At 36.4% G+C, this 27,350-nt stretch overlaps 1 protein-coding gene across 1 annotated transcript in view; it reads right to left on the reverse strand.

The window, feature by feature from the left end:
- The window catches only part of Tis11 (Tis11 zinc finger protein), a 37,190-nt gene that overhangs the window by 4,350 nt on the left and 5,490 nt on the right, over positions 1 to 27,350 (reverse strand). The window contains exon 2 of the mRNA XM_053752523.2: positions 6,229 to 6,264. Within this exon, the coding sequence (XP_053608498.1) occupies positions 6,229 to 6,264 (36 nt within the window). The remainder of the gene's footprint in view (positions 1 to 6,228; positions 6,265 to 27,350) is intronic.

The raw sequence follows: 27,350 nt of genomic DNA on the forward strand, positions 1-27,350 counted from the left end.
GGGCTAGCTCAATCTGTGTGATTTGTCCTAATATATATTGTCCTAATATAGACGTGTGTCTGTTTTTACAGAATCCATTTTTCAACAGCAATGAATGGTTTCAGAAACAGAATTATGTACAATGAATTTCCATTGTTCGCTGTGTGGGCATTAAAAGGCGGTAAAGGTTGGTCTGTAACTGTCCTTCGCCGGAGATTGTCCCTCCTTCACTATATAGAGGCAAAGATCGTTTACGTGAACGCTCAGTGATTTACTAGCAGAATAAACGCGTGTAGTGGAGGCTTGCTAAATTAAGTAGACATTTAAAACTGGCTATAAACTTCGTAAGCACAGGACCTGACCACACACAGCTTTGTATATAATATAAACACACTTTAAAATTATGTAATAGAAGTGTACCTATAAGCCTATTAAATAGTTGTAGTAGAAATTAGGTGCTAGTACTTTTGAGAATAAAGTGCTTTATAATAAATTAATATTAATATAAGTAACCTGCCTCCAGTCAAAGGCGAAAGTGTAGCAAACAAATGAGCGTAGCATTATAATCTCGTGTGAAATGGTCTAGTGAAAAGCCAGGGGTTAACTGGTGGTCGCCAGTAGTGTCGAAGGAAAACAACCGAGTAGTAATTAGAGAGTTATCAGAGCGGAACATTGGTTAAACGCTGCTTTCCATCGGACGTTGCGCCCGCGCAATCGAGCTCCAGGGAAAATTGTAATCACTGTCGATTTCAAATGGCCGCGGTCGTTGCGTTCGAAACTGAAGCCATTCAGAGGAGGCTAGACCACGATGTGAACTGTTTATTGTAATAATATATGTTTAGCCATTAACTGACGTCAACAGTTTACATTTTCCGGGGCAACAAACTAATCCATAACACAGTAACGCCTGTTTGTTTGGTAAATATAATTTTGAGTAAAGTAGGTATGGTGTTGGTTAAATTTCCGAAGAGCAGGCCCAGGTCGCACCTCGTGTATACTTTGTGTGTGGAATTGATTAGAGGGTCGTCTTGTCAACGCGGCAAACACGAATGGTCCAGCCAATTTGTTTATACTGTCCATTATAGGAGGAGTTGACGCAACGGCTATGTTGTATGTTCCAGCAACCTCGACAAACAAAAAAAATAACCCAGCTGCCAGGTTTGCAGAACACGAAGCTCACATAAATTCTTGAAAATCATTCAAAATACAAACGAAACGCCCATAATAACTAAACTAAATTTGTAATTATACAAACGGGCAAAAGAAGTTACTATTATGAGTATTCAAAGAACTATTATGAAGTGTCGAGGTTGTCGACTCGATAATAATGAAAACAAATGGAGGAAAGGAAAACTTGTGCTACAAATTAGTGATACACTTAAGAAAAAATATGCCCAATATAGAAGTGACTAAACCATTATATCGTCATAGATGATAATAAAAAAGTAGGTATATTTATGGTAGTTTATTGACCTGGGTAAAGTACGTGATATTTACGCAGACAATCAGTGAAAATTTACACCTTCAGTTGAGGCTGTTATCTAAAGTCGATGTACTAAAAATACATAATTTTCTGATAACCTCAAGAATTTCAGAGGGCATCGGCATCGCACATTAACAAAGAGCACGGATTTGGGTTATGAGTTTTCAGCGGCTACAACTGTATACTGACTGATTTTAACAATTCAAATGAACAGGCAGATCACAAATACAGAACCAGGTGTTTCAAAGTTTACTCTAGATAATTTTAATCTTCCGGTTACGGTTCGGCCTAGTTCATATTATGTACCTAGTATATTACTGAATAAATGACGTTGGCTATATAAAGCTGGCGTGAATTCAAGTCATTAAGAGACTGCCTCGCAACAATTGATGTTGCGACTGCGACGAACTCGTCGACAAGAGGATTGCTTAATTGTCTTTTAATTGGTTCTAATCAAATGCGTTATTTATTTAAATGAACTTTAACGATTTTTTTTTGTTGAGAACACTGTTAGACATGCTTCTGCAGACTATGGATTTCATGTGTAGAAGTTATGATAGCAATAAGAACTCTCATTTCTTTGGGGTCAGAGGGTCTGGTCGATTGGTTCCATCACGTTTATTGAATGATTGCGCGAAAATAAACGCCGAGAAGCATTGGGCCCCTCTCATATCGTCTTAACGACAACCTCCCAATCATGGCAATATAGTCATTAACCTTTCAATGTTTCGTGTCGACTCCGTACATAAGAAACTCGTTCCTTCGTATCGCGCTGTTAGAGAGATGAATCGCATCCGTGTCTCGTTTGACGCGCCATTGTGATTGTGTTTTCCTCAAATGATTGAAAATATGAAACGATGTGTCTGCAATCGACATGTCATGTAAACAACGGGTCATGATTCATCGGCAAGTGACATTTACTGGTCACTTTCAGTACATAATTGTATCCAATGACGCATCTGCCACAACCCACAACTAAACTCCTTTTAATATACACGTATTAATACATATACAATACATAGTACTTTAACGCTGGTGTTAAAATAGGAGCGTAATACGAAAATAGTGCAGTGTTCTCCCACTGAGTGATATCTACTGATATTTTTATTACAGTACACACATATGTCGTTAATAAACTCATTTGCGAGATTAAAATTATCTAGTCCTTTAGTTTTCCGCTAACTAGTAAATACGACACTTTATATTTAGCTGTTTTATGGTATACTCGGTTTTATAGGTTTAATAACATGAACGTTTATAGCAAAATGACCTAATATTTAGCTGGCAGTTCTTTGATATTCGTAATAAGCATATTAATACATTGTAAATAAAATATATCACCAATTATTCCACAACTATGTTACGACTATTAAGTGACGACACAATGGATAATGGATACATTTTAGAAATAAAAATTAGTAATATTATTGATCAAATCAATCAGAGTTATCGAAATTTTAACATTAGCTTTTTGAATAAGAGGTGCCAAAAAAGTTTTCACCCATTGCGGGCGACCGTCCAGATACCTGAGCCTTTACTTTTGTTGCGTTGACTGTGGCATTTAAATTTGATATTGTTACCATGCGAATGTGATCGAATGGTGAATGTTCTCATAGTTAGCCACTGACAGATGAGTAACACCGGACGCTCGGCGTGCCGCATGCAGATGGCCAGCACACAGCGTGATTGCAATACGAGAATCGCCAGCTATGGTACAAATGCCTTCACATGTCCACCGCGCCTTATTTGTAATTTAAATCAGTCTCATATTTTTATAGTCATATTGGACGATGAAATAAACATTCATGTATTGTAATGTCTGGTATAGTCAACTGTAGGTCGTATTACTCTACTCCGTATACACAGATCTCATGTGTTATAATAATAGTCTTCTATCTAGACTTTTATCTGAAATAAGATTATTACATTAAATCACAGATTATAGTTTTATAAAGAAAGTAATAAAATGATTATACTTCTGCCTGCGTAGAAATTTATCAATGCAAAGATCATTTAGTAAAGGCTTCCTTTGTTACAATAACGAAATGAATCAATGCATTTTGAACTCTGTAACTTGGCTAGCTTTGTATTCACGGTACATGAGCAGAGATGGTATATGCCCGAGCAATAAACGTTTACGCCGAGATTATGCCTCGGCGCAAACGCGTGTTAGAGTTGGGTTTACGCCGGGCAAAAACATTTATGTTTATGTCTATGTCTGTGAGTAATCGCCGGCCACATAGTGAGACTGTCTTGTATTGCTGCGGTAGAAACGTAATGAAATACCTTTCTTTGTTGTCGGTATTGTAAATGGTGCAATAGCGCGGCAATTAAATTAACCTGAAAGGCCTATGGAATCGTAGAACGCTGTTTCTGGCCAGCAAATAAATAAAAAGGGTAAACGGGAATGTTTTCCCTTTTACTCTTTTTATTTTAAGCATGAAAACGCAAAAAGAATTTCAGTGCGTTATCAGCAGTGTTGAAGATATGCTGCTTCTCAATAATTAAGAAAGGTAACGTGTTCAAGATTCGGGATCCAGTGTTTATTGCGCTCACGCCATAAAGCTGCGACGATGGTGGAGCGGCCGTAAACGGACTGTCAACAAAGGGCCCGTTCAGACGGCCATGTTTACCCCTCGGCCGCTCAAAGCGGAGGAAGCGTCCCCCCGGCCCGGCCGCTTTTAGCACCTCCTTATTTATAGATGCAACAACAAACGCTGTACCGAGGCCGATTTGCAGAACGAAAAAGGTAAACATTGTTGCTCACGATGGCCGCAGTCAAACTCTGGTGGCCGCTATATTCTGTCATAAACACAAGATAAGTTTTTATGATACCAGCGTACATTTAAATTCATAAAGGCAGTTATGTGCGTCGTGACAACGAGTCGTCATTGTGCGCGAGTCGTTAGCAGCACCACAACTACGCCCTTGCGTCAGGCCGTGTCTGCTGCAATTCCTTTGTCCGTGCGATTTTTATTGTTGCGTCACTACCGCGTTATACTTTCCCCGCAAATTGTAACATGACTCACATTGTAGTGATGATGCCGCGGAAAAGCTTTACATTGTTGGTTTTGATCAGTAAGTATATTACGTCGCAATATTTCACTATATTACGTCGCATGGAACAAAGAAAAACGCAGTAGATAATGTATCAGAAGCAGTTAATCAAGGGTCACCCGGTTCAGTCATGTTTAATGTTCAATAGTAACCGTTAAAGATACGAAATATAGAAAGTTTATAAAAGAAAACAGGAAACTTTATTTGAAAAGACAATTTAAACGTTATCACTGAGTGAACAGTGGTTAGTAAATGTTTAACTAATGACTCTGTAACTGGTCCTAGTGGCGTGCTCAGTAGTTACATTAGGAACAACGACTTCTTTGTCTATCTTGATGCGCGCTCGTCTACCAACTTGACCGTTCATATTACGAGGTCAGTGTCAAACATCCATTTGCATTCATTTGAATACCTAACAGTCTCTTGTTATTTACTCATGGTTTATATTTATTATAGTGGAGATTTTAAATAAGATCTCTAGGTTAAGGTTGACGAGATTCATTTATTCAATTAGCAAGTTACACTTATTTCACTTAGTTGTAGCATGTGAAGGATAAAAACCAAAGTCTAAATCAATATTCTTCGCAATTTCGCATCAACGTTGAGGAGTATGGTAAAGGGAACGGGGAGATCCGAGGTCCTTTACATAACTCTAAACAAAATGGCCAGCATTAATGTCATAAACGACGAAAAAATCGGAATGATTTTAAATCATTAGAATAGATTTCTTTATGACGAACTATCATATCACGATTACGAAATAAAGTTAAATGATTACACATTTTAGCAAGCAATTCAAACACAAGGCCTTTAGCAGTTATATCTCACCTACGAGTCACCTCCTAGTGCCATTTACTTAGTGAATAAATCTTTACGATCAAGAAGACGATGACCTGCCAAGACAAACATGCCTCAAACATGGTTTGTGTGGCATGGTGTGAAGTTTCCAAGATGAAGCCTGAAGAGATTTGTCAACTGGGCTTACAAGGCTTTTATTTGTATTTAAATGAAATGATTTATTTACTTGAAACTTGGTAAAATATGTAACAGATAGTATAAGGACCAACATGTCTCGCCATCAAGATGTCATGTAAATTTAATGATTAATACTTAATTATAATCTCATGTTATTGAATTTTTCTACTAACATACATGTTTGCCAGAAAGCGATAAAATTCAAACAATGGCCATGCATATTAAAAACAGAAATTATGTATAAACAAGAGTTAAAATTATTAAAACCATACCAAGAATTAAAATTATTTGGGTGAAGACGCTTCTATGAAGACAAAGCCTCATTTTGGGTCGCTGTTTTTAGTGTCTAATTTGTTTTATAGAAATTGTTGCATAAGGAAACATAAAGACACAACCACCAGAATTTTTTTTTAATGTCTGAATTTTTAAGTACAGTCTGCAAAAGTCTAGTCATACTTTTGAACTGTATTCCTAGAGAAATGTACTTATAACTTATAATTGGATTTTTAAAATTTTATCTGTCACATTGCATTTTACAACTGCGTCATTTAGATATCTACCTACCTAATTCCACCTCATCTTCTCCTTATTGTTAACGTAACTCCGTAATTAAATTGAGGTTTCTTGAAGCAGGCATTACATTACCATATTTATTTATCAAATAGGGTGGGGCTAGATAATAGTTATATTACATTGTTAATAAATATGTTTAAGACTCAATAAAATATACTTACGGAGGCCGATATTCCACCATCGTATTCTGGTGTCATCTGTAAACAAAAAGAAAATATTTTTAACAACCAAAATAACAAAACAAATCTAAAATATTATTGTTTCGTCAACAGTTATGCAAAAGTGACGCTTTTACCGCCGAATAGAGAAGTCTGTAGGCCTCTTGACGCGAATTTTAAACATTTTAAATAATTGTATTTGTATTTTAATTCCTTCCGTTTGTACCTTCACATGAGCTGATTTAGCTTGTATTAGAATTATTAATTATTAGACAGCTTCGAATGTCCCTTGTTGTTGTAACAGAGCAGACAAAGGCATAGACTATAAGCTCATAGCGTCGCCAATGGTCTTCGCACTCAGGTTCAACAAAACGAGCTACCATTATTACCCAATCATATTTCAATAACAGGTTAATGTTTATGACGCCAGTAGCAGTTTGCTTAAGGCGAATATCTATAATTTTAAACGTAATATCTATAACCTCTTTGAACTACATTTAAAATTCTTCAGAATTTACTTTATCCTTGATATTGCAAGCATCTATGTCATTTCAAGTAAGTACCATTATTCCCTCGATAAGTGAATACTTGCCAGGTGAACGAAAAAGCGGATAAGATAAATATCATATTATATTTAGAACATGTACGACAGCATAAATCAAAGTCTATTTATCATTTAACACTACGAATTTCCATTCAAGGAGCTGCCGTTAAGATAGATTCGCCTTTACTGGCGTCGGTATGCCCAGTTAAATCTAGTAGACAAGGCACTCTCAACCGGTCTCCGTTGAAAGCGATAGCACTTCCTACAAGAAAGTAAAACCGTACTCTACCCGTCCGGAAAACTCCACGCGCCAGCCAACCGATGTTATGGAACTGATTAGAGCAGAGCTACCGAGATTGCGCACCGTGTGAAAGTGACATAACTCTAAATTTTCGTAAAATGATTAGTACTGAAAAGAAGCGCTTTGTGAGTTGGATCTCGCGTAATTTCTGTTGAAATGTACGTAAAATTTTAAATTTACTCACAATATGACTCTATTCAAACCATATAAATTATTTTACGAGCTTTTAGACAGTAATCTATTATAAAATTACTTTTAGAGTAAAGAGTTTATTGGTGCATTCGTAAAAATAAAAAGGAAAAAGTTTATTTTTTCAACGAGTTATGTCCTAATTTTATACGCCCTAAAATGCAAACACTATTTTTAATATCACACAAAGTGATTTTTTTGAGTTAGGTCGCTTTAAATATGAGGGTGCTATTGGTTGACTCGATTCTTGTGTTAAACTATAATTGCTTTTATAGCTGCAATTAGACTCGAAACTGATTATTATTGCTTTAATGCCAAGCACAAATATCTATAGTTGCGCATTTATGAGTCTTAACTCTTATGCAACTACATCGTAAATGATTATGTATGGATAATATTTATATGATCAATACCATCTTGAATAAACCGGTGGCTGTTCGTGCATATGCTTTTGAACTTTGCTACTGAATTGCACAAAAGGTTCTAACTACTGAATTTACAACAAAATTGATCATAAAATATGAAATCTACGTGCTTTCGAAAGATGAAATGATTATAGGCACAGTATATGCTGCAATTTGTACTCAACACAGACGGAATCAATGGTCAAACTTTTCTTAGTCAAACATATAATTAAAAAAAAATGTCCATGTATTACTGGGTTCTAATGAGCTTCAAAGTTGACAATTTGTATTAGGTACAAAATGATTTGTGGTTGGTTTAGTTCGTCCTTCATTTCGCGCGGCGTGATAATGTCCACATTTTCCGCCTACCATTACCACCTAGTTACCACCGTCCATTCGCACACACAATTAACAACACTTGCACGTGGAAATTACTTGTGTTACTGACAATACTATTACGCCACCAAGTAGAGAGGTACGGTGTCACGACCCGCGCCTGTAATGGCAAACGTCGTTTCTAACGCAACCGGGTGATCTCTAATTGAACCCGGCAGCGCGCGAAGGTCTTGCACGGATCACGAACCTATGTACAGGCATCAACAAATTCAACTATTCAAATTCATTCCAAATACGCCGCTATTACCGCTGGGTAGAGATCTACAGGGCCCTTAACGTGAAGTTGGTTGTACTTGTACATCACAATTTTGACCAAAAGAGGTCTGCTCGTTATAAAGTTACAAGCCTTTAATGAATGCCGATTACATTTAGACTAAGGCAGGGCAGAATACATAAATCAATGATATTTATCTCTGTATACATTTATAAATTATTGTTATTATCACATCATTCAAATAAATACATTGATAATAACTCTTACTATTGCTTGTGATAAGTACAATGTTTGGCTAATGTGGATAATTGTGTGAATTCTTGTTAAATAACTTCTGTCTTATTATCTTAGTCTTATAAGTAATGGCACAGTATAATTTAATAAGTAATGGTCTACTGACCCGCCTGAACTAAATTAACATCTGTATTTCCCCAAACTAACCAGACTTATTATTTTTAAAAACAGTATGCACGACTACTCATTATTATCTATATCATCATCTATTTATCAAATGCTACTTGATATCAAAAATCCTTAAGAGCTTTATATCTATAGCAGAGTATTTCCACGTTTTTTATATATAGATGGTAAGAAACCCTCCAGCCACCCAGTCAACAATAAATTGGTGTTGAGACGCACACAGTCAGCGACAGATCAAGATATTAGATTTCATTGCAATTTAGCACTTATAACGGCAACATAAGGACCAATGAGGGCACTGGACGGACATGCAGCAGTCAGTACGCAAGGCGCCTGGTTTTGCGACGAGGCGATCAACGAACCAATCGGGGCCACTTGTGCTAATGAAACACTTCAATTGAATTGGGGACATTAATTCAGCTGCTGTATTTTGTTTATATACTGATACAGTATAAAATATATATGTATATTGTATAGCAGCACATGAAGCTATGAAATTCATTGCAAAATATTAATCGCACTTCCGTCGTTTCATATAGGTATATAATAAAAAAATTAATAGCTTGGTATGAGAGGGGGCCTGAATCTTCCTTACACCAGGGCCTATAAAACGTTCTTACGCCACTGTTAGAAGGGACATCGTCTCGTCGTAATAAATACATTTTTGATACAATCATAACAGCCACAAGAAACGAACCTCGTTAGTAAAAATAAAATGTCTTTAATTAGACTGTAAACGATCGTCCACGTATAACGACGATCTGATAAATTAAAAAATATAGTTTTTAAAGTCGGTCTGTACTCTGTACGTATATTTTTTCACCAGGAAGGGTATCACGATTTAATAACTTCTTTATGTGAATGGTCAATTTAAGATACGTAGTCATTAGAGCAGAATTGAGCCAACGAACTTTACAACGAGGCCACAGCAACAAAAAAGATTAATTTAACAGTGTTTTTATTTGTTAATTCGTCTTTGTCAAATTTGAGGCCATATTTAAATTGAGGTTATAGTTTGTTGTGTAAGTTAATATGGAAATTGTGAATATGACAGTCCGATGGCCGACGAGGAATCGGCTTGACAATAATGGAAATGACATTGCGAATTAAAAATCACGAGACGATCCTGTGCCGCCATCGAAATGCTTCACTTGATGGACGATCATTTTGTGCCACTCAAGCCAATTATGCCTTTACTACTTGTAGTCTATAAACAAATGTCAATAGAAGTCTGGAAGTTTCAGAATAATGCGTATGAAGATCTAAGCGTTTATAGCAATCACCAGCAAGCCAACATTACTTGCTAAAAGACAAACTTTAATTTGTTGTTGGTATGATCAGAAAGACCTTCAAGTCATAACGAAATTACTAATACAGATATAATAAACACTTCGTAGCGTGTTAATTATAAAAGCGTGTAAAATCAATACAAGAAAAATACATGTTTTGTACCATCGTAACATGGTGAACACATGTTACGATAATAAATACACAAACCAACTTAATGTATAGTAAACATATTTCTTTGCCCGATGATATAAATACAAAATATAGCAAATAAAAATAAAAACAACAAAATCTCGTTATTTATAGAATTATTATCTCGAAACTAATTTAATGAAAACGATTAAAATATCGAATGATCTAATAAATAGTATCGAATGATAAAAAAAATATATTCGATTAATTAGTAACCGATTAATAGATACCGACGAGAGTATGGTTCTTAAGAATAAATACATTACGTATTATGTAGATTTATCAGAAAATAATACTAGGTGATCAAAACACATATACTAACAAATAGAAATGGTCATATGGGTTTTTATCTAAACCGATGTAGAAGCAGTTACTAGAATATAAACCTCAGAGGATAGTTTAGTTATTCGTAAGCATATTTCATTTGAAATTTTACGATCATCAGATCATAGCACTGAAGAAGGCATTTCATTCTCACAAGACAAAAATGTTTTACAACTACTATGTCACTAAAAATATCTAGATACATTATCAAGACGTAACTAAGTTTAGATGATGAAACAACAAACGGGCGAAAAAATCCGTTTCGAAACTCCACAATGATAATTAAAACGAGCTTATCCTCCAAAACGTAATAACAAAATCCAAATTGACGCATCTTGATTTGATTAATCTTGAAATCGGCTTAGGTGTCCGTGGTGACCTTGGCTTGAAGCTACAAAGAGTTCGCCGAGCAGACGAATGTAAATTAATTATTTATAATGTAACTCGTTTGGCCAGTTTGATCGACTAGCATGCTGCTTCTCGATCGCCAAAGCCAACGTTAAAAACCAATATCGATTAAAACTCGATACTTTTTATGAATTGAAGTAAGATTACAAATTTCCAAATAAATCGTGAATTAAATGCTCATTGTGTAAACGTGATTACATCAATAATAATGGTAATATATGATCACATCGTATATAGTGTTGGAGCATACCAAAACCTACCCTCAATATATTTATGCCTATTTTGTGAATTTCTGTTGGCAGAATTGAAAATAAATGTAACTTGCTTCAAGTAGAAATAAGTATGAACATAACACTAGCAATGCATTGAACAATGGGTGCAACCAGAAACTAGAATAGTTTCAGAATTAATTATCACCATCACAGTGCCTAGATATAGGAAAATCCCGAGAACAAACTATTTACGTGACACCATATTCATATTTTTCTCAACAACATAAAGAGGTCTATCTACAAAAATAATATCATCAATAAAGCGGATGTTGACAGAATTTTTAACTTTCTTACGTTCTTACATAGACCAATCTTCATTTGGTTAGTTCGAAGCAGGCACGATATTTATTTTTGTTGTATCTTTGAAAGAATCAACGACGACACAAAATAAATTTACAGTTTACGCCCAAGTTACAATGAATTCGTTGTTAAAAATAGAGAAGATGAAAAACAGTGTTTTTTTTAACTAGAATGTGTATGTATTGTTGCTTTTTACAAATAAATGTTATATCTATCTATCTATTGTGACGTATTTATAAAATTCTAATTACGTACAGGCCTGGTCACGGAGACGGGCCATGCGTGTCAATATGGCGTGTGATCTTCGGACGTGGATACTATATAATTAGTGAAATATTATGCTATCGGTTATCGTCATATTATTACCACACGGATTTACGGTATAGTTGGTGCAGCGTGATGCACGCCAATGTGCCAGCAACATTATCGGATCTCACGCGAATGCAATCGGTCAATACACGTGATTTGGCAAGTTGGCGATATTAAAAGTTAAAACATTAGAACCCATTGATTTATAATGCAACTAGAATGAGTTCATATTCCAAAGGTTGATCAACCACTTAAGATGTCATCATTAGAATATAAGCGGGACAAACAAAACAAGTATTAGGCATGACAATATATTTTAGAAATCCTAATGTTTGATTTGTGATTCTACCGCGCAATGGATGCGGCGTCTGAAATTAATTTATTTACTAAACATAAAATGAGTACTTTTTATCCCGGAATTTTTATACCTTTGCGATTGATTTAATCGCGTGTCCCAACACGCGATTAAATCAATTCATGAAGCAGGCCAGAACCAGCATCAGGTCTCTTTGTCTGGATACAATAGAAAATCAACAATATTATAAACTCGCGAATAAAAAAAGTATTTCCGTGTAATATTTTACATTACACAAGATAAAGTACAAAAAATCTCAGTCACGCTCGCGCACACGAATATGCTACAATAATAAACTATATTATTTGTTATGGTAGGTAATAAACTGTTTTCAAATATGTACCTAGAAGTAACTTGTTTTAATACCGATTACATGGACTGATACAGTAATGCCACTTTTTAAAGTTAATTGCGATGTATTTATCCATATGAATAATAAATAACCATTTCTCACCATTCAGTTTCACCTATCAAGCTGGCAATATTGTTTTTTAGAGCGCGCTCAAACCAATGTGGAAAATTATGTTTACAGAAGATTAAACTGAACCAGTTCCTGATTTGAGTGGTCAATTAAAGGAGGTTAAAGTTTTTAGAGGTGGTTAAAGCAGAAGTGATCTGTGTTTACGAATCTGCAAATAATATAATTCTTACCAAGACTGTTGTTCTGATTAACACATTTGTAATGGAACCACATTCATTACGCATTGTGTATCGTGATAGTTACTCAAAGTACAGTGTAATTAAAGCTTGTGAAATGGCGCCGTTTACGCAACGGATTAGGCGGATAAGGGCTAGTCGATTGGCATCGACCAACCTTCGAATTTCCTATACTTTCCATGCTATACATCATGCGCGAGATAATTGTAATCGTCATTATTGATAGTAGCTACAAGACGCCACTGGAAAAAGCTTTCGTTGTAGTTACACCTGAAGTTATAACGTAGCGTGTACATACATACATTGCAATTAGCTAGAAGGCGAAAATAAGAATTAAAACTACATTTCGTAGCTCAGGACCTAAAGGATAGTTTATGTAACAAAATGTCTACTCATCTATTGATCGCCGAAGAGTTAAAAAATTACTGCGCAAAGTTCTTAGTCGCGAAATTCAGAAGAAACCAGCGAACTCTAACATCAGACGTTTACTAGATGTGTTGCTTGAGCCTCACTAGACGAGACCCAACCCGGATGGGTATCTGAAGGTCGAAGAGTTACGAACGGCCTTGCAGCCATCTGCGCCACTTTCTCCGCAGAAGTGGGAGCCCACGTGGGTTATTCCACAAAACAATGGCTGTTCCACAAGCTTCGTTACGCCAACGCAACCTATGGAATGGCTGACATAATCGCCCGAAATTACCGAGTTTCTATACGCAGGTTGCCGAGGACAATTCAGATTACATAGTCTTCAAATGACATAGTTAATAACAAAGCCTTGGTCTCGGACTGTTGCCACGGGACATTCTCTTTCCATAGTTTATTATGAATCACTCCGTTTCGTAACGTTAATTCACGTAAACAAATAAGCACATAATGATAAATGGGGCAGAGTAAGTGTAGACTTCCTTACCAGAAATGAGACATTTAGCAGTGAAATGTATGCAATAATGCTTAAAAGGTAATTAGGAGAAGGTAATATCTAGTTGCCAACTACTAATACTGCAATTCAACTGTTCTGCGCAATGTATAAGTCATGCCGTGATCTCTCTCCGTTCAGCTTAGTGTTAGTAATAACGCGCCAAGTCGGTGTCAAGTGGTCCTCATTGAATGCATAATAAGATAATGTTATAGGAGATTGTACAGAGAACGATTGAATAGGATAGCTTCATTGTGTTCTCAGATGCTGTCCGACGCATCATCATTCTTCAGCTAACATCTGAGATGTCAATCTATCTAATCTCTGCCAGCAAGACTCGTGTTCGTCTTGAATAATAAACGCTGATTTGAATGCATTTCATAGGCTGGCACGTTGCAAATTGAATGTTAATATGTAAGTAATTGCGGCCCCGAAAATATAGGCTTGTTGCGCAATCCAGTGGCATCGTATTTATCTTGGTCATATCTAAGTGTGAATGGGCACCTGGTAAAGTCGATCGTCTTACGCAAATATTGGTAGTCGCCGAAATCAGTTTTGACGGACAAACGTTATAATGGAGGGAAATCGAAGGCTGTCGCGCTGCAATGGCGGGTGTTGCGTTGCGTTGCTGAAAGCAAATGTGGCAGCAGCGCAACTCTCCGGTTGTGCAACATTTCACAACCACTGAAATAGTGGATTAGCCACATTTGCTACGCGGTCAGACGCCTGCGCGTTTCGGATTGTAAGCAAGCGCTTGCATTTTCTACCCTAGCGATTTAATATTTGACTTCCTTATATCAAATTACAATGTATTCACAATCCGTTGAAGTTATGAATGATTTATTTACAAATTTCTACTTAAGCAAGTATTTTAAATTGCATTATTAAAATTATCTGATGTTGTGGAGTCTCACTTATCGACATTGTAGACAGCAGAAAGTATTGTAATCTTACCTGCAACAAAAGGAAAACATACATAAATAATAGTATAGTTGCGGATGACGCCCGAAAAAAAAGTGTTGTTTCCATTCCAATAGACTCATTATAATACGCGAAGTGAAGGTAAATAATAAAATAGCTTATGATATCAATCAATAGGACAAAGTAAAAAAAAGTAATATTAACCAACCAACGTCGATAAACAAACAAAACGAAATATTACGTTAATAGTCAAGTCGGTTGAAAAATGTGAAACAAAATTACATGCATTGATGTTTCATTAATCACTATAGGCAGCGAAGACATTGGATTGGAAGGTGGTGTGCGCGTGCAATGGTTCAGTGGGTCGTGTGGGTGTGAGCGGGCGACCTTCGAGGAGCACCAGCGAATGGGCTCGTCAACTGTTGCCTGCCATAAACACTTCATTATTAATATTTACAACATTTAATTTGAATTCATAAAGTAACTTTTTATCCGTGATTTTTGAAATTAATTTTGAATCTATTTATATAGATTATTACAATTCAATCAAATCAACTGGTTTATTTACATTTTCTGATTTCAAAAACATTTCTATGGCATAAATAACGTAATCTTGGAAACTTACGTGTGTAACCAATTTACGAATCGATTACACATGCCAATATTGCCAATCCGGTGTGAGGCTACCAGATCTATTAAGTAAGTCCTATTGCTAAACGTGTTTTATTTATTTTAAAACACCATGGAAATAGCTAAGGCTGATTTCGTACCAACTGATTCTTCAAAAACTGATCTGTATAGAGGTAATATAGATAACAGATAAATAAGGCACGGTCAAAAAGAAACCAGCTCGCTCTATCCACCAACAACAACGAAATGTCAAAACATTTCCATTAAAAAGTCATGATCAGACAAGACTGCGTACAAGACGTATTGTACATCCCAATTAAGTTAAATTAAATGGTAAATGAGATCTGTGTGACCAGAGCAGGGTGGCGAGGGCAACGGAAGCGGTCTGGCCAACGTGTGGGACACATTGTGCGAATATCCCCTGTTCCCCGCAGCCCGCCGACGTTTTCCTTCGTTAATTACTTATTATTATGTCTCCGGCGACGCAACATATGTGCAACATCCGTTCATAACTGCTCTGTGAATTTTTTTGTTTGAATCAGACTCAGACACCAAACAGAGATCTTTCTTATCTGAAACACAAGCAAGTATTGGCATGCCTAAAGTTCCTAGTACTTGGTGACTTGGAAGTGATATTTATAAAACTTGTTTTCGTGAAAAAAAAAGAACTATTTCCATTACCGGTGAACAAATAAAGTGAAGGTGACTGGTTCTGAACGCACAAGCACAGCTAACGAGCGCTCAGATGACTCTTTAACATTTAAATCTACAGTTCAAGGAAAACAAATCATATTCAATACGTGTAGTTGTCAAATGTACAGTATTACACAAGTGCGATGTAACAATAATATTTATGGTATTTGCACTATTTACTCCAAGACGCAGAAATATGAATGCAGTAACAAGTACAAGAAAATGGCTACATTCTTAAAATGGTTAGATAAGTAACTAAATAAATGGTCACATGGAATTACAAAATGTTATTGTAGAGGTAAGGTTGGGATAACCTCAAACAACAATCGCAACACAAAAAGCACTATACTACACTTCTTGTAAAATACTTGTATTACTAGTGCAAAGCGAACCGAGCGACTGAATCAACAAAAATAAAAGACATGGGTTTATATTCATCGAAGTTTCATGCGCATACGAAGCAAATAAGAAAACAGATACCCTAAAATGGTGCGCGATGATAAAGTCTCACTAATGGTGAACTGATTATAGGCAACGCAAAACCAGATACAGACTACATCTTTCATATAAGAAAACTACGAGTAAAGGCGGCACCGTGGAGACTTAAGGTCCCACTGACCTCTCAGTAATTGGTAATTCCATTTTATGTTGAATGCAGAGATTATCTGATAAAGGAATGTAAGTACGCTGTCCAATGGTGCATGGAACAGACCGAGTCAAAGAGTCAGCATAACATTTCATTCAGTAACAATGTACGCTGCTCGAACGAATTTTCCGTTGACATTATAATGTAACAACAGAGTATGTCTCAACTTCACTGATTTCAAATTCTAACAAACATTCGTATGTCAAAAAAATAAGATTGTTGTTGTGATTGATTTACTTAAAGTAACAAAGCATTATATAATTTGATTGATTGATTACAGTATTACGTTAGCTACATTGATTTACGAGGCAAATCGTGCTCTAATAGTTTTACCAATAGTTACTCTACGGAGCGAGTTTATTACAAAAATAGAGAACTAGCGATTATGTCCAGTTTCACTTTCGTTGCGGGCGCATGCGGGTCAGCGCAGTGCAACGATGCACCGCTCGCGGCCTCGGTGCATAAACTACACACATCACAGATATCTCTCCCGAACACTTAATTTAAGCAATGTTCTGCTGTCTACTAATTGACATCCACTTACTTGTCTCTGTAAAGCTATGCTTTCGATTTGATAGACAGTATTGAGGAAATGCAATCTATTGATGGCGCGACATCCTCAAGGTATATACCTAATAATATACCTTGGTTAATATTAATTTACTACGTAATATTTCTAGACAAAATTGACAAAAGTCTCGCAAATGCCTAAAGTTTATAAATAATTCCGGCTGCGACTCATGTGTATTACAATGTGGAAGTAAACACTTTACCTTTGGAAGGTCGCATGTAAATGGTAACAAAAAATGCAAATGCATAAACATAGGTTTGCAGTTTTACCATAATGATAGACATTACCGAATGTTACAGGGTTGTGCGTATTCTTTGAATCCAACAATAAGATGGCTGATTCATATGATAGGCTATCACATAAAGAGAATTTAATATTAATGTATCCTGTGGCAGCGTTTTGTTCCAACATCGTGACAACCGGTCAAAGCTGCGCAAGCGCTACAATCCAGTTTATTACAGCGATTCGGGGAAAGACTGCGAGGCGGATGTGCTATTACCAGACTATTTTCAGCCGCTTGTCGCCAAGATATTGTAAATAAAGCCAGTGACGAAACATAATGTAAGTTGAACAAACTGCGTTCCAGTATCAGTGGCAGGGCGGCGGCGGGTCAGGAGATAAAGATAACATTTGAACCGGCTGTGGTCTAGTTTTGGATAACTTATCTACTTGCGTCACAAGCATGTTTACAATTGCCCTTCTAGATTATTTTTATAATAATTGGCATCGTTCTCGTAGTTTAATCGTCGTAACTGCAAGATGCAAATTAAGAATTGTATTGCGAAATCTGCCTATACATAGAATCCTCGTTAAGTACTATTTTATATATGTAAGAAAAAAAAAATCATTTTTACACAAGTCTGTATCTTCTTGACCACCCTAGAAAAAATAACACTTTTTAGTAATATGAAACTAGTTCGTTATCGCAACCGTTTTCCATAGTCAGTCACTGAAGCATGGCTTTCACATGAGCACCCTATCTGTCACGCTGACGTGCCGCCGCAGTGCGAGGGTCGCAGTGCTGTAACGACTTACGAAATGTTTCACAACCGTCAATATTTACGATCGGTGGAGTCACGACAAAACCACGATTCATTCATTTTTGCGACAATATTGATTTACAGAAAAAAAATTGCAACCAGTTAATCGCTTTGACCCTCGACTCTTGTCCTGTTGCCTACGATGGTATTTAATTAGAGAGACGCAGTGACAATAAAGGTCATGATGATCATGATGAGAGGAATGGCGTACTTAAAGAGAGCCCATGCTCAGAAGTCATCAGGAAAATGCTGAAATTTTGATGATAAAAATGATGTCAATTGTTGAAGAGGAAGAAATGATTTGAAAAAATGATAATAAATATCGTTGTGTCGAGAAAGACATATGCGTCGACTCTTTATTTAAAATAGGATATGGTAAGGAATAGAGAGACGAGCAAGTTTAAGTAGGTACGAAACTTTTGGCAATTTTAGAGCAGCAAAATAAATGCGATATAATAAGCTGTAACAACACTAACAATAAAATTAAATTTTTAAATTGTGATCATGCATTGTTTTTACTACAGCTATATTTCACGTACTGGACCATTTCACGGCCCTTGCGCACGTAGGTAAGGTACCAGCGTTCCGGTTGTGAGCACCGATGCGCGGCCACAGATTTGATAACATACAGTGTTGCACAGAATGCAGTTAGGGCGGGTTCCATTTGTTTGCAACCTGTTGTTAAACAGCTCGTCAGGTGGATTAATTAGTAAATTCACATAATAATTGAATAAATTTGTTCGTATTAGTTCGTAAGTAGTTCGATATTATAATTCAAATTAATCGTAAGTTTAATTTCCAATGACTCAAATCGCCAAGCGTCATGATATCTATATAATAAAAAAATTTGGTATATTGATCAAGTTTTTTTAGCAGATACTTAGTTCAGCCACGTAATTAAGTTACTGACGTCACCAAATTATATTATAAAAAACTAACAACGAGAATAATTTATCGGCTTTGATTACTATATTTAGAAAGATATATTATGTGTTAATATGTGTTATGTATTTCTATACTGTTGTATGACATTTTAAATTCGTTGCATGCAGAATAAAGAATTATTCAATCTAAGTGATTATTTCTCATGTCACAGTCAATATCCTGACCATCATTATAATGCCAGACAATGATTGACAAACACGCGCGTTGGTAATTGAATAATGTTGAGATGTAAAGCCTTGTATTGATTGTATGTCCGTCCGTATCGTGATAGCAACAAGCCTGCAAAATCACGGAGCTAGGTTTTGTACGCCTTTTTTGCAGTCAGCGAATGAACCACGATTAAGTCATGCGTATTATAAATTCGGATCTTAAGCTTGGTACAGATTGGTTGCCAAACAGAAAGAAAATGGCGTAATGGCGTAGTGCAACAAAACTGCCTGCCTGTGTGGTTCCTCTCCCTAAACCATGGCACACACTCTTGCCCTGCGTGTTTGACCACCTGCATGCTGAAGGATCTGTATGACTGGGTTGTGAATGTCAACAGGTCCAACGTTTGATACACTTAATGGACACTATTTAAAAAACTAATCATGTCCCAACTGTACATAACCCATCGCAACTGCTGCGTTCAAGGGCAAAATTAAAAATGCATGAGTACCTAATATTTTTTATTGCGCATAAAAACCACATTACAGTCGAGGAGGTTTTCGTCGGCGAGTAGCTATTAATTAAAATTTAACATGCGTGTGCCCCTAGCCTAGGGAGGCGATGTCTCGCTTCGTGCGCGGAGCAGGAAATACCGCGAGACCTTGCGAAGTTCAACGCCGTCGGCGATGACAAGCAAACCCACGCGCGTCCACTTCTACCACGACATACAAACTTCCGCCTTTCGGAGAAATACAGCGTTTCTTATGAATGGCCTGAACTTTGAACTCAGCCAACTGAGCTTGCATGGTCTTAGGTTCTCCTATTCAAAATTCAAGACTTTAAGAAACTTTTTATGAGTATATAAGAGAATTATAATCCTGATAGAGATAGGTTAGGCGATAAAACATTATTATTGTTAATGTTTTTAACAATAATAATGTTTTATCGCCTCACAAATCAAATTATTTCCTAACATTTTATTATTTTTTCGTCATCCGCAAGCATAACTTCGTCAAGCTCACACCCTATATCCAATTCATCTATTACAGTAACAATCTTTATAATCAATTGTTTATTCATCTGTCCTCAATACGTGTGCTACAATCAAGACAATATCTAGCTTGTTATCCAACCGCGTGAAAAGTAGTACAACTCCACTCGCAAAAAATGACCGGTGATTGTCCGAATTGAGCCGTGATGTTCAGAACGACACGAGTTATGTAAACAGCCAACGACACTGACCTACCGGCGGCCGGTCGCACCACTTTCCTTTCATTTATTGACACACAATCTATAAACGAACAACACTATCGCTAAGCTTATAGCTACGTGATCAAAACAACTGCAAAACGTACAGCGCAAATGGATAAGGTATTTGTTGTTGTCAAAACACGAACAAACTTACTTTCGCATTTATAATATTAGTTAGGATTAACAGATTATCTTGTGTTCTTAGTTTCAACATTAATAAAAAATTAATTGATTATTTGGTCTCTAGTAAATTTTAATAGAGTTCGTAAATACACTAGTTATTCTACAGGAAACACTAGAGCGTTACACAAAAATAATTTCAAGGAAGATTCTGCGTGATCTTCACTTTCTGATTGCAGATTTGTAATCATTGAGATATCCCCAATCTTATACTACCGCATCAATTTTAAAGCAACTACTGCGTGCTATCTTCAGCAATAATTTTATTTCAACCGTAGTGGTTGGTTATGTATGTTATGATGCGAAATATCATACAGCGATTTATGAAGACGTGACGTAGAATTTAAATAGGGCGGCTCCTCTTGATCGTTGCTTTGTGCTGTAGTATTTTATTGCAGACAGAGTAGACACAGGTTGTAGAACTAGCCCTCGATCGCCAACATGATAAACAACAATGATTTACTGCAACGCGGCAATTAAATGCCCATTATGAGGGAATAATGAGACTGAGAAGCTATTATTCTGATTATACTTAGCTACGAACAGTTTGATATTAAATAATGATACACATCTTATCAGGTTACCAGCCACACCTAGTTAATTGTCTGTATTTCTTCTACATGGATACAATTCATTATTTAAAAGTGATTTCGAAATTTTATAGAATAAACCTTGACTTGCAAAAATCACTTTCTCGAAATGCATTTTAAAATATTTTTTTTAATGAGATAAACAATAATATCTTAAATCGTTACAATTTCTCATTTTAAACGTAGACACTGCGATCTATGATGACTAAACAAATAATGGTGTAAATAGCACGAAACCCGGATGAATAATTTATGTATATTATATGTAGACTGGTTACAATACAATGTATCGAATGACACATCCAAATGTTCGCGAGGTCGTCCGATACGAATACGATGTGCGGTCAATTGCGAGTTCGTATTGTTTTAAAATTTAAACTGGTAGGTAGAGGCGTCGTCCTTGTTAAGTAATTTAATGTGTATGGAAATCAACTGGCAAACGCAAACTAATCGACCCAATTAACTACTTACATAATTCCATTGTTCGTCTTTTCATGCGTAGTAGGAGGTTAGAAAATTTGGGTTAAAAGCGCAATGCTGTTTTTGTAAATAGAGCTGACTCAATGTTTTAGCGGAGTGATTAACGTTTTCACAAACAAAATGACGAATCATTATAAGCAAAAAATGAAGAAGTCAAGAAGCCACGTTAACAAATGATTGTGCCATAAAAAGTGAAACAGTTCGAAAGTTCGCTTCCTGCAACACGGGTGCATAAGATATCACAGCACGCGCGGATTATAATCGCTGTAATACCTAACCCCACGTTTGTGCAACGTGCTTATGCAAACTGCAATCGTGCGGATCATGCGCAAGCGCAAGTGTGCGACGCTGACGCTCCTACGAATCGCGCCTTGAGTACTAAATGTTAACGTTAAGAGTACGTATCGAAACGATTACAAAGACGAGAAGTTTTTTCTACCCCGTTATGCACCAATGGAAGAATTTCCTCGAGTTTTTCACACCAACCGTGAAACGTAAAATCTCTTTCGTTAATTAAATGCGGCAAAAAAGCAAGTCGAAAGCGAGGCTGTAATCATTTATGAGATCGCTGCATCCTGATTATTCCCGTAGTTTATGATTGCATTATAAGTGAAATTTTTGATTTTTTTATGCTATTAACTTAGCTGATTGACTAAGAACACTTGACCTCATGTTTATCCCGATGTGGCTAATGGCGCAACTTAATACAGAACAAGTTGCATAACTGGTGGACATTTGTCATTGGTGGAGTTGTTGTCTTAATCTGTTATTAAACGATAATCCGGTGGTAGAGGCGTCAGGCGCCGGCGCCACTCTGTGCTCCTCTCCGCTCAGCCGTGGCGTTACGAAACCAGAAAAGAAAGTTAATGTCATTGCAGTCGCCCTGCCCTGCACCAATACTCTTCTAAATCTCCGCTCCGTTTGTGACGCAATCGCGGCTTTACATCAACTTGCACTTTTTATTTGTTTACTAGAGTTATTGAGTACATCACCTCCATTCGCATTGGGAACAGCTTCTCATTATCTTAGTAATTTCGTTACGCAACATAAACTGTATCATTTTAAAGTATAATAAGAGGTTAAATATGTAATACTAAATATTTTGCTTATTAAGTTTCACAGTTTATAATTTCACCAAAATTAATTTATTATGCGTCCTTATTTATTATAATTTTAATTAAACTATTTATCGTCATTTTATTATCTCGAATGAATGTAGTCGTTTTTGAAATTATTACATAATCGCGCACACATATTTTTGTATCAAAATCCAAACTTTTTATTTTGTTTGTTTTTAGACAGATGTGAATATCTGTCTAAAAACAAACAAAATAAAAATGTAATGAATGTATGTGGACCAGGTAGATGAGACAGTGACCCGCTTCGAACAACCAAAGAAGCAATGTTTTGGTGTTGCGCAACCGATGTGTTCTTGGAGCAATTATGTAAAGCGGTGGATCGCGAAGTAGGTAGACGAGAGGTGGTCGTTGCTCGGCAATGGTAAAAGTGTTACGCGCTGTGCCCGATTCTGAACGCTGCGCAATGACGCAACGCGGCGAATGTGTGCCAAAAGTGCAGTCGAGCCTTCTTGCAAGAACGTGCCGGGCCTATCATAGATTTTAATTAAGTTTACAATCTTTGCGTTTGGTTGAACTTTAGGATTAGGTCTTAACTTTAAGGTATTGTCCTCACTTTGCAAATTTAACTTTAAAATTTTCATTATTTTAGTCTGTACATCTTGTAAATATTTGAAGAGCTTGGATAATTTGAAAACATCTATTAATGTCACATCAATTATAATATTAACTCGTGTAAAGCCCGTGTAAACAAACTGCTACAAGGTCTGAATAGCAATCATGTTTTTGTTCGTTTATTCCAACATCTCGCATAATGACTTCTAATAGCTAGCTATTATTATAAAAGGAAATGTTATTAAAAGGAATTTTGGTAAATGCAAAAGTGATTTCGATCCAAAGAACGGATGATTATAAGTAAAATTGTTGTATAACCGCGTCGACGGGCTTTATTTACAATCAACACTAATAATGTTTTCAGCTGTTATCAGCCGCCAGATAAGATAGAGTACAGTACCCTTTTGTTTATGCACTGCACTCCAATGTAAGGCCTTAGATAATGCACTATCTACATAACTACGGTAAGTTCTTGTTTGCTTACTCATTCGATACGTCTGTTCTTTGTCTGAGCCCATATGAAGTGGGACTTCATTAAGCATAACGTTAAAACGTATAGGAAATTTAAGGACTACAACTAACCAACGATTCGTTCACAATGTCATTCCTGACAATTTTTATAATATTGGCAATAAAAACTACGTTAAAACAAGAGTTTTACAACCTCACGCAATCAAGTAAACATAAAAAAACTTTCTTATCAGTTCTCATAATCGGAAATAACACCATTTCAGTATTTATCTATACGACATAGGTAACACCAATAAATGTATGATAATAACTTAATCTGATAAGTGACGTGTTGAAGAAAGAATAGATAAATAACAAAGGGTCGAGAAAATAAAAACAAGTCTACGAGATTGATAATGAAAAATTAATTATAGTGGCGGTATCTAATGTAGGCAGAGTTATGTCGTAGAAGACTTATATACTGTTATTGAAGTGAATGACGACGCGCAATATGCGTGCAGTGGAATAAAATGATTGACACTTGGTACACAGTATGTAAATTCAGCAGCACCAAAATTTAAACTTGGTGTTCATCGAATAATTTGCATGCATACAGTTAAATCATTGAACTAGATGTTTTTGATCACGATACGTCTTGTCAAATTACAGCACAGTTCTAAATGAAACAGTTTCACCCAGAATTATGTTCCTCGTTATCATAATACCAAATACAAAATATATGTGTTATTTCGACAGACATTCAGCTGTTTAAATGTTTTTGTTTTTCTTGTCTGATATTTCGAACCGAGTGACAAAGTTTTCATGGAAATCTTAGCAGTTTTTTGTAACCGGCGTACAGTGTTTCTACCGTGGGCGGTGCCAATCGCCACAAAACCGTGTCCGGCAATGAACCCTCGCATTTGCCACATTTGCTCTGCCGAAACAATTAGTGTCGCGTCGCAAATCTAACAACACTATTTACCAGCGACATTGTCTACATAGAAACCATCTGTCAATATTCATAATGTACAGATGTTCAAGTCATCTTTGCGTGGTTCTGTGTCCATACACGTGTCACAATGCAGATTTGAGTGGTAGTAACGTGAATAAATAAATCTGTGTGAGCCGCGAGAAAATTGGTTCAAATTTAAATTGAAAAAAAAAAGACGAAGCAGTTAGGCATAATAGCATTAATATGTACCATCTACCAACATACCAACGCAACAGTATATACAAAAGTATTATTAATAGATAAATATGTCAAAAACAATAACATTAGTGGTTTCATAATCATGTAATTAATAGATCTCTTCGCCGCAATTCGTGTAAAACCTGCTTGAAATAATTACTTTACGTAAATAACTATGAGCCAATAGTGATAATGCCCACTCCAACCGACCTGTTCGATTCATAGGTACCGTCACGCCATATATTGCATATCACTTACGAGACTTGCTGCTGAACTCAACACAAATAAAATATTGACAAACAATATTAGACTCACGAACAGAATTACAATTTATCTAGAATGTTTGCTGAAAACAAGTCTACAAAAATAGCGTTAAATTCAAACAAACGTAGATAAGGTACGAAAAATAATGCAGATTAATGTTATAGATAGTTATTTTAGGGCAACGATAAGTTTTTATATGATCATGCTACGTTTAGAATCGTCGTTCTGCGATAAATAATAAAAGATCCCATGAAAATTACATTTTGCAGTATGTAGGCAAAATGCTTTGGTTTGATAGCTACTTGTTCGCAAAGAGATCAAAGTTCATTCCATAGATAAACTATCAGTCACAATGATATTTACTTTCGTAACAGTTACATTAAAATGTAATATTTTATTACGATTAAAGGCGACGCAAAGTACACAGATGTACTTTTGCATCAGCAATGTGGGACTCTTACATATGTATTTGGGTGAGCTAAGATGAATTTGAATACCTACTTAAATTATTCAAATTCATCCAAGTGCAGCGTCGCTTGCGGCAATAGTTAAAATGACTTTATGACAGGGTCATCATGTAAAAACCTCCACGTTGGCGTTAAATAAGTGACTGTTTATATGAGCCTCGACGCATAATGGCATCTCTAAATTGAGCAATGGTGTGTGTTCAAGGCGAGCTACGTATTAAAAAACTAAACAATATTACTCGTGTTTGGAAAGCCTGATACCTTGACGACTTGCATATACTATACATCAGCTTGGTGGTGTAAGCACTTCAGTATAGCACGTTCTCATTCGCAGAGGCCGTTGTGCTAAGGGAACAAAGGGTTGACTCACGTCCGGACCCCAGTCGACGGAGAAAGGAGCGGAGCTAAAAATAGGACGTGGCGGTTACGAGTGAGGCCGTTGGACCTGGCCTACGCAGCTACTTCTTGCCCTCTTGCCCCGCCTGACGCAAGCGACGCAATCATCTAGACGTGACATTAAAGCCAATGAACATGATACTTAAATCAGTGGGCCTGTGCCAACGAATCGAATAGGATTTTCCGCCTATCGACAGCAGTTAGTAAAACCTACATGGCGGGTTTATCTGATCAATCACAGCCTCAAACAAGCTGCGTGATGTCGAACAAGGCGCTAATCAAACAACACCGACCGGTTGCAATACACTGTTATGGAACTATATAATTTTCCACGTGTGTTTCATTTTGTTACATAATGTTAGTGAATGCAATGCTGAGAAAATCTACTAGACCCCTTAATACGATCGCGGAGTCGCAGTGGATTTATATAGCAAAAGGCACCATGAATCCCACAAGGGATCACATTTCGCCAATGGAGCATGAGAGGAAATAATCTAAAATTACTTATTGTGTACAAAGGAACGCTGCGCAGGCACTACCGAACTCCCACGATCGACAATTGTTTGCGTTGCACTCGGAAGGTTTCTGCAACGTGTTGTGAAACGGCGGAGGTGTCGACTTTGAGGCTAGAACCGGCTGTTTGAGAAACCTTTCGAGTCTAGATTGCGAAAAGTGAGGAAAGCTAGTATTTACTTGCATATTCATTATGCAGATAACTGTTAAGATACGAATAGATCACTTTGGCAGTTCTGGTCATGTTCTAATGAAAATAGATATCTACAGAACTAATTACATCATATAATTAGTGCAGGTAAAAAGTGACCAGAAGTGAGTTGCAGAGGAAGACGATATATTATAATTGCGCCTTATGATCTCAATGGCAGCTCACGGCGAATCAATACGCCAAATTATAAACTGTATGTGAATTGTATGAGGATGATAATGCAATTTCACATTTTCACGTAAATTACTGACACATTTTAAGTACACAAATGTAAAATGTTTTTGTATCAAAAATAAATTAACAAGTGATTCAGTTGACATGCTTGACTGCCATATTGCGATCAATGTTTTATTTTGTATTAA

The sequence above is a fragment of the Plodia interpunctella genome, chromosome 12, assembly GCF_027563975.2.
Source record: "Plodia interpunctella isolate USDA-ARS_2022_Savannah chromosome 12, ilPloInte3.2, whole genome shotgun sequence".
NCBI lineage: Eukaryota > Metazoa > Arthropoda > Insecta > Lepidoptera > Pyralidae > Plodia > Plodia interpunctella.